Consider the following 9,103-nt stretch of genomic DNA (forward strand, 5'->3'; position numbering starts at 1 on the left):
TGGACAATACCGCAGGTGACCAGGGCCTCAGGGACCAAGCTGCCCAGAGCTAGCACCCGGGGACAGACACATTCCCAGGGGCCAGTTAGAGTAGGAACCTGGTACTGATCCTCTTATCAATGTATTAAGGAAGACTGAAACATTATGAGAAAAAAGTGATGGGTCAGTAATACATGCAAGGGCATCACTGCTTCCTAGAAGAATTACAGGACATGGCTAGAAGAATAGTCCCCAGAAGCAGCTAGAAATGAGTAGCTGGTGACTGTCATGGAAGTCCTGGGCCCCCTCTGCTGCCAGCTGTATCTATCCCAAGGGTCAGTGCCTGGGAAATGCGCAAGGAAAGGGGTGCTAGCTTTGGGCCTGGGCGTTATTCATAGGTCAGCTGGGCTGCCTACCTTCAAGGGTCTGTTGTCAGAAGGCCCTGAAGGAGGAGCCCAGAAGGGCCTCATAAGAATCCTGATACTTTTCCTCCAAAGTGGAGATCCAGTGGAAATTCCAGGAATTTAAACTGGAATCTTGTCAGCATATAGTTAGAAGGAAGGAAGGAAAAGCTAAGAGAAGAAAGGTCCCTTCTACTGCTCACCCTTTGTCCCACAGATCTCAGCTGGTGGCTTCCTGAACGTGGATAAGAGGTGTTCTGTTTTTTTTGTTTTTTTTTTAATGTTTATTTATTTTTGAGAGAGGGGGAGACACAGAATCCAAAGCAGGCTCCAGGCTCCAAGCTGTGAGCACGGAGCCTGATGCGGGGCTTGAACTCTTGAACCACGAGATCATGACCTGAGCCGAAGTCAGATGCTTAACCGACTGAGCCACCCAGGCGCCCCTAAGAGTCTTAAGATGAGCCTTCTCTACCTCCCCAGAAAAATCCTCATTGTTTAAGGGAGTGACTGCACTAACTGGCTTTGCAAAATTGGATGGTTCTGCAGCTTCCGCTCATTGTCCCAGAGCTTGCCCTGATCTGGAGGAGAAAGGACACAGCTGAGTTAACTACTTTTGGGAGGTAGCTGCAGCAGCACAGGGCTTCTTTCTCGTCTTAGCCTATGGGCCCTGGTCCAGGGGACTGTTCCCTGAGGAGTGGCGTGGAACAAGTGGAACTCTGTGAGGCGTACTGTCCCAAACCCTGCCTGACTTCAGTCTGCCCTTCCCTCCCTAGAACCAGCAGAGCCACGTGGAGGACTGACAGAGATATGGGTCTGATGAATGCAATTGGGCTGCAACCCCGGAACCCCACCACCTCAGTGACATCTCAGGGCACCCAGACTCTGGCCCTTCAGCTGCAGAATGCAGAAACACAGACGGAGAGGGAGATACAGGAGCCAGGGACAGCAGCTTTGGGTCCTGGTGAAGGTAAGAGTCACGTAACACCAGAGGGGAAATATGACTGGGAATGGGCAGTTGGGACCTTCATCACCCCTCCTGGTCTGTCCGCAGAGACCAAGTGCTGAGAAAGGGCCCTCCCCTCTCAGAATGACTACCCTCTGACCTGCTTGGGGAATGTTCCCCTGGTGGCGTTAGGAGCCTCCTCAGGCAGGAACAGCATCTCCCTGATCTGGGTCACTGTTTCCACCCAGTGGAAGCTGAGTTGCTCTTACAGCTTTGCTCCACTCCCACCAAGTACCCTGACCTCCTCCTCCTCTGAAACTTGGAGGACCCAGGTTGTTCTTCCAGAGAGAGCACACAGGAAGTAGTGTAGATGGGAAAGACTGCAAAAGAGACTCACTGGTGCGAGCTCTTATTCCAGGGACAAGCACACCAGACCTTGGGCTTCCAGGGCCAGCCCACAGGATAGCTTGTCAAGCTGCTATTACACCCATGGCTCCTTGCCCTTCTGGCTGCAGCCGGCATACCAGCAGCCCCGTCCTTCACCTACCTCAGGTGTAGCTCAGCCAGCATCAGCCCTGGCTCTGTGCTGGCCTCACACTTCTGAGAACCAATTAGCACTTCCCAGCGGTAGAGCTCGAGCCACTTTGGAGTCTGTCGACAGCTGTGTTAAGCAGGCTGTTCTCACTCAGTCACTCTCCTTACCCCCACCCCAGCCCCCTTGCCGGTTGGAGCTCCAAACAAGGCAGCAGCCTCCAGCCAGACACATATGCTTTAGGTCTGTGTTGAGCCATTTGCTCAAAAAAACGTCCACAGAAGGAAAAGCCATGGTGTGCATGAGGCGTGTAACAAATTCACCTGTGTCTCCCCCAGGGAATAGCTTTTCACACTCTAGTCACCCCACAGGGCACTGTCCCTCTCACCGTCATCAACTGAAATTTTTTATTTGTTTTTTAATTTTTATTTAATTTCTAGTTAGTGAACTGAAATTTTTAAAAGTTGAATCCTTTTTTGGTCTGTGGCCCAGGCCACCTCCCCAGCTGAGGCCCGTGACTCTTTGTGGGGTTCTCACCAGTTTCAGAGGCCTGAACCTCATTCCCTTCCTGTCTCCCCCGCCATAAAGGAGAGCAGGTGGTGGAGGGTGAACCATTCAGAGGCCAGAAGCACTCTTCAGCAAGAGTAGCCATCTGGCGCTGAAGTGTGGGCAGAGTAGGCTTGGATAGCTCTCTGCATCTGTCTGAGGCCCGGTGACCTTTGCCTAGAGCTCGGGAGCACAACCCTTCTTAGCATCGCAGTCCTTTGCAGAAGACCCTCACCTAGACAGAAGTAAGGGAGAGGTGTGGGTTGCAGGGAAGGGTGTCACTGGCCAGCCTCATGTCTCCTGGGGCCAGGAGCCTTGTTCTGAGGTGCTTAATTACCCCACTGGACCACCTACCACTCCTACCACTCTGGTAGCAAGGCAAGGGACCAGGAAGCAAGAGTCTCCTTGGGTGCAGATGTCCTCCCTGGCCCCCCCATCCCCTTCCAGCAGGCAGGCATGGCAGCTCTGCACATCCCCACCCCCACCCCTGCCTCCTCTCTCACCTTACTGGCAAACTGGTGGCCACACCTGCCGGAACATGTAGAAGAAACCCTTAGTTAAGTTAGCTAACCCTTCTTGTTGGCGTAGCTAGGAGGTGGGGCCAGGAGGGATACATCCCTACTCACTAGAAGCCCAGCTAGATTAGTGGGGCAGGCAGCTCTACCTGAGTAATTCACACTCTGGGGCTGCCCCTCCCTTAGCCCCTTCCCCGTCAGCACCAAAAGGTTCCCAGGCTACTACTCATTTTCTTGCTCTATAAAAATTTGATTAAAACCTATTCCGCTCATTCTAGGACGTCCAGGAAGAGCCTTCCCCAGGGGGAATTTGCAGGTGTCAGCTTTTTAGCTTGTCCACCTTTAAACCTTCCCTACCCTGTCACTCAGAAAGGGAGGGGTGCGTTCCCAGGGCTCACTGCTTGCTCCCCTCAGTGAAACAGTGCCCGCCTGGCATACGGTAGGTGCTCAGGAAGTGTGTGGAATGAATGGACTTAACGGAGCAAGGGCCCACCCCTGAGCGTGGCTGTGCTGTACTCTTCTGTCTCTGACCTCGGAGAAGGCTTGCCCGGGGCTCCTTCTTGTCTGGTGAAGATGAGAGTTATTAGCCCCACTGCAGTAGCCTGGGCCCGGGGCCAGAGAAAAGCGAATGTGGAAAGTGAGGGACTAGAAAGCCAGCGGGTCCCCTGAGGGCAGGAAGCACAGCTCCTCTTCCCACTCAGCCTGGCTCCCCTCTTCTGGTCAGTGACAGCCCCAGAATTAAATGCATTTACAGGGCATTTATGGGAACTTGCTGATCCCATCCTGGCATCCACATCCAGAAAGTACCTTAGAACTTGCCAAGGAAAAAATGTCCTGTCAACACTAACTCAATTTCCCATTTTTCAAAGACAAAAAGAAATGCTTTTGCTAGGGAAAGAGACAGTAGAATTAACCTCTGTGGCCACCACTGCTCCTCGAGCTAATAGCTTGGATCCCCAGCCACGGCTGCCTTTTCCCTTAGGCCCCAGTGTGTTTTCTTGTTGAAGAATGTGCCAGCTGCCTCCAGTGCCAGCTCTTAGCCTTGGCTTAGGGTTCCCGAGAGAGAAGCACAGCTCACAGCTGTGTGCACAAGCATGAGGAAGTCGTCCATGGGCACAGTTTAACTTCTTCCATCCAGTCTCTTTTGAACACTTACTTTATGGATGATACTGTGTTAGGCACTATGAATCCAAAGGTGTTGCAGAGAGAATCCGATTCAGAGATGAAGCCATCATCTCTCCCTTCAAAAAGCAAGTCCAGGGGCAACTGGGTGGCTCAGTCTGCTGGGCGTCCAACTTTGGCTCAGGTCACAGTCTCATGGTTCTTGGGTTTGAGCCCCACATTGGACTCTGTGCTGATAGCTCGGAGCCTGCCTGGGATTCTCTGTCTCAGTCTCTCTCGCTCTTAAAATTAAAAAAAAAAAAAAAAAAAAAAAAAAAAAAGTCCAGAAAGGAAACAAACACGAAAGTACTTCTCCCATAGCAGAGGAGCGACATGTGACTAGGTTTCAGAAACTGCCTTAAGTCTGAAGCACCTGTAAGCAGCCTGGGAGCCCTTTTATTCAGCCACACATTCACGTGACAAATAGACACCAAGTGCAAAGCCGTGCATTAGACACTGGACCCAAAGATAAATAAAACTTACTCTGAGACCTTCAGGGACTTGGAGACCAGAAGGGAGATGCCACAGCCACAGATAACTCACACAGAGAAGAGTGGGACACTGCGAGGGCTCAGGGAGAGAGCCGGTGGGGCGGTATTTACACTGACCTTGACATCCACAGTGTGTCCCTGGTGTACATGAGCAGGGGATTGGAAGGCACACAGAAGTGCCTAGTTGGGTTTGATGTGGTCATTGGTGCAGGAAGAGGGGATAGTCTGGGAAGTGGCTCGGACCTGACCAGAGGGCCCTTAAATGTAATGCTAAGGCATCCTGACAACTTTGAGGGCTTTTGTTGCTGCTGGGTCTTAAACAGATTATGGACTTAACCAGAACTCAGTGAATCCGAGATTAATTAGAATGGTAATAGCAGCGTGGAGTCTGGGTGGAAAGGGGAGAGATCAGCAAGATCAGGGAATACAGCCACAGTCATGGTGAGAGGTGGCCAAGACCAGAGCCATGGGTGCAGTGGGAAAGGGCAGGCGGGGCTGGGCTCCCTGAGGGCCTGGCTGTGGCACCTCCCTTAGGGCGCCAACGCAGCCCTGTCCTGCCCCTGGAAGTGAGCTACATGAGAAGAGCTGATAGTTCACCAGGCACAGAGCCCAGCACAATGAGTTCCAGTGCCAGCGGGCCTTGGGCCAGCCCACTGCACATCCCAGACCCAGCTGGGGAGGCCCTCAGTGCACAGAGTTCTTGGAAAGCAGTGGGGGTGGCAGTGAGCACAAGGAGGTCCCCAGGGGGCCTCGCCAGGCAGCTCTTTTGGCTCACAGGGTGGTAGCTCTGCTGGCACTGAGCCCCTAGGTTGACCTTTCCTCTTACCCTCTGCCCCCCTGTGGGAAGGCTTCTCCCCCTGAGAGAAGTGCTGAGAACCTTTCAGATCCTTTTCTTCTGCCCTGGGAGTTGGCACTGAGCTGTCTGAGGGGGAAGCTTGGAAGGGCAGCCACCTTGAGGGCCGACGGGTGGCGGGGGCAGGGGGCGGTGGATAAGTAGAGTGGACTGGGAAAAAAAGCAAGCCGCACATAAGTGAAAACCCAGACGGAGTCCCCACTGCTTAATGTTGATGAGAATCATCTAAGACCCATAACATGAGACTGCCAAGCACTAACAAGGAGGGAAAGATCTAATGGGGCTTTAGACACCATGAAGCTGTGAAACTGGCTGGAAATGCAGCTCTAACAAGGAAAGCAGAGAAAAGGGACTGGACAGGGAGGGAACAAAAAAAGTCTTACAAAAATAGCTGTTGACAATAAGTACTCAAAAAAGAAAAACCCTCACCATCAGCGCCCCCAAATCTGCAAAATCCCAAAATGGCCAGCAAGTAGCCAAAGGAAATAAATTGATAGTTCAGTAGTGCCAGCCCTAGCAGCCCAGGAGCCTTGATCATAGTTGCCCACAGCCTCAGATCAGCCCACCGAGGGCTGAGCACAGGCGGAGGGAAGGTCCTCAGGACAGAGCCCCACTCACAGACCCCAGGTTAATCACTACAGCCACCACTGACTGAGTGCCCACTGTGTGCCATTATCTCATTTCCTCTGCCCTGTGTAAGCTAGTTGTTTTCATCCCTTTTATAAAGTCTGGAAACTGAAGGAGGTGGATGTTAAGCGACTTGTTCAAGGTCACACAGCTAGTGAGTGCGGGACAGATTTGAGCCTAAGTCTCCTCTGCTCCCACACAAAGGAATGCTCAGGCCTTTGGGGAAGGAACAGAACCTTCTTTCTCTCCCTGGAGATGCGGGCTGAAGCCTCAGGTCTGGGCAGTTGGCGGTCTCCAGGGGAAGATGAGGGTATCAGGCATCCAGCCCAGCCCAAGGAGAATAGTAAATGGGAAACAGCTTGGGAAAGCTGGTGGGGAAAGGAGGAAGAGAGGAGACAGAATACCTTCTAGGGAACAGTTAAAAATCCAGTCTTCCTTGTGGGCTTTTAGAAAGTAAACAAAACACAGAAAAGACAGCAGTTTTGAAATGAAGTAGAGCAGACTGTTTGCTTTTGGGCCATACCCTGTAGTTGCCCTCTCTTTCTGCAGACCAGGCAGCATGCCCTGTCCGGGGCTGGGTCTCCCAGGTTACCCAAGACAGGCAGAGGGCAGACAAAGCAAGCCATCTGCATCCACCTCAGTCCCCTTCACTCGTGTGGTAATTAGTCTGCCACTTGTGTCGGAAGGGTCTTCTGGTCCAGCTCTGCTTCTTAACTGGCTGAGTGGCCTTGGCCACCTCATGCCATCCTAAGCCTCAGTTTCCCCACTGGTAAAACAGAAATGGAAATGACGATCATTTGGGGAGTCTTGTCTAGCTTTCAAGTCTCTGATTCTCAGAAGGAGGGATTTAGACTCTTCTCATTTTTGCTTTTGGCAAAGAATCCCCCAGCTCCTACTCACAGTGGCCTGCCTGCCTCAGAGGCCCCGGCCAGCCACGAATTCCCTCTGTCTTGTGTTCCATGCCTTCCAGGTGAGGGCTCGGAGTCTGGTGCGAGCGGGGAAGATGCCCTCAGCAGGATCCAGCGGCTGATGGCAGAAGGGGGCATGACAGCTGTGGTGCAGCGAGAGCAGAGCACCACCATGGCCTCCATGGGCGGCTTCGGCAACAGCATCATCGTCAGCCACCGCATCCACCGTGGCTCCCAGACGGGCGCTGAGCCCGCGGCCGCCCGCGCCTCCTCGCCCCGGCCCTCCGCCTCTCGGGGACTGCTCCCGGAGCCTGGGCAGCTGGCAGAGCGGGGCCTGAGCCCCCGGACAGCCTGCTGGGACCAGCCTGGTGGTGTCCCTGGGCGGGAGCTGCCCCAGCCCACCCTGCCCTCTTCCTCCCCTGTCCCCGCCCCCCTCCCCCTCCCCCTTCCCAGCACTGAAGGACCAGCCCTGCACTGCGACCTGACCAATAACAACCACCTTGCTGACGGCGGTGGTGGCAGCAGGGGGGAAGCCGCAGGCCCCAGCAGGGAGCCACGGAACAGGTAGAGACACACGTGTGTACTGGTGCTTCCCCTCGAACCGCTGAGCAGAAACCGGACCTCACAGCTGACTCGGAACTGTACACGCGGAAGAGCTGCGGGCTGCATCAGGGAACAGGAGCAAGAGGGTGGGGGATCGAGAGGAAGTCAGAGTCAGTGGGCATGAGGCAGTCGAATGGGCAAGGCTTGCCTCAGGGGACTAGAACCTTCCAGGATCTGGAGCCCAGGGGAGCCATGCTGCTGTGCTACGTGTGAATGGAGGAGGAAGTGGCTATCCCTGCCATGAACCCCCCCCTTTCTCTTAGAAACATGGCTTAAGAGACTCGCCCCTGGGCAGAGAGCCTTAGAAGGGTGAACCGTCTTCCAGATCTGGGCCAAACCATCCTGGACAGTGGCCAGTGGGGCACCTTTGCCCTGACTACCTGTTGCATGGGCAGAGCCACTAGGAGCCCAAGAGCAGGAGGAGCAGCCTGGCCCCCAGGAACCACCTCCATCTCTGAGCCTTCCAGAGCTTCAGCCTCTCGTATCATCTTATCCCCTAGAGACCACAGTTAGGGTCAGGCCAGGCTCCCAGATTCCTGAGGACAGGGACTTCCTGCACTTACTGATGGGGGACAACCATGGAGTGAAGGGAGGGGGGCAGCCTGCTTGCCTGATAGAGGATGGAGTCAAGGGATGGTGGGCAGGTCCTCACTCAGGAGTGGGGGGTGTAGGCTGGCCGGCCCCCAGGGCTTGTCCACCAGGCTCCTCTCCCCCGGCCCCCAGGCCCTCAGAGCAGCACCTGTGGGTGGCAGTATTAGCTGAGCCTAGGCCAAAGCCAGCCCAAGGCTGGGGGAGGGGATGAGACTCCAGGTCAGAATGTGAGGTCTCGGTCTGTGATTTAAGGTGTTGCATGTGGAATCTTGAACTGTACGTGTAGTTTCTAGTGGAGAAATCAAGGCTCTGATTATTTTGTTTTTAGTATGAAAATGTGATTTCTTTTCTGTTTGTAACTCATCATAGAAACATTGTGGTGGGAGGAGAGGGGATAGTCTGACTGCTAATGAGGGAAACACCAAAGATCTACATCATTAAAGTGATGACATGGCCCTCACCAGGCTCTTCTCTGTTTGTTTCCATGGAGGATGGAGGAGGGGGTGGTGATTGGTAGGGGGCAGGGTCATTGAACCAAGCTGGGCCCAGGTTCTCTCAGGCACTGTTTCTGGGGCTGCTGTCCTACGTGGGGAGCCCCATCTGTCCCCTCAGAAGAAGCTGGCTTCATACTACGTCTCTGTATCGCCACCCCCTGCTTGCCCCAGGTCTGCTAACGATTAGGGCAGCCTTAACAGTGACAGGTGGGTATGTAGGAATGACAGAAGGTCACTGTTGATTGCTTCCTACCCAGGACTGTGGGTCTGGAATGAAGATGTGACTGGCCAAAAAGCCGGGTCCCCTCTAGTCTCCAGAAACCACCCATAATGGGTGTCTGGGCTGGCCAGGAAGGGAGCTTGGTCTTGTCTACAGGCATCCCTCAAAATGCCATTTGCTAGAAAGTAGGGGAAAGATATTTGCCCCACTCTTTTACAGAAGCGTACAGGAAAAACAGA

The 9,103-nt window shown here is 53.9% G+C and overlaps 1 protein-coding gene across 10 annotated transcripts in view; it reads left to right on the forward strand.

Annotated features, from left to right (window-relative positions):
• The window catches only part of AMBRA1 (autophagy and beclin 1 regulator 1), a 177,836-nt gene extending 169,223 nt beyond the window's left edge, over positions 1 to 8,613 (forward strand). For 9 of the 10 annotated variants that reach the window (XM_053899775.1, XM_053899770.1, XM_053899774.1 and 6 more), the window contains 2 exons: positions 1,154 to 1,347; positions 7,019 to 8,613. In XM_053899775.1, coding sequence (XP_053755750.1) covers positions 1,154 to 1,347; positions 7,019 to 7,524 — 700 coding nt within the window. In that variant the 3' untranslated portion in view covers positions 7,525 to 8,613. Of the gene's footprint in view, positions 1 to 1,153; positions 1,348 to 7,018 lie in introns of those variants that run through there. The other variant, XR_008421142.1, reaches the window with a different exon arrangement.
• Positions 8,614 to 9,103: the final 490 nt, after the last annotated feature.

The sequence above is a fragment of the Panthera pardus genome, unplaced genomic scaffold, assembly GCF_024362965.1.
Source record: "Panthera pardus isolate Hobbes unplaced genomic scaffold, ASM2436296v1 HiC_scaffold_12, whole genome shotgun sequence".
Lineage (NCBI taxonomy): Eukaryota > Metazoa > Chordata > Mammalia > Carnivora > Felidae > Panthera > Panthera pardus.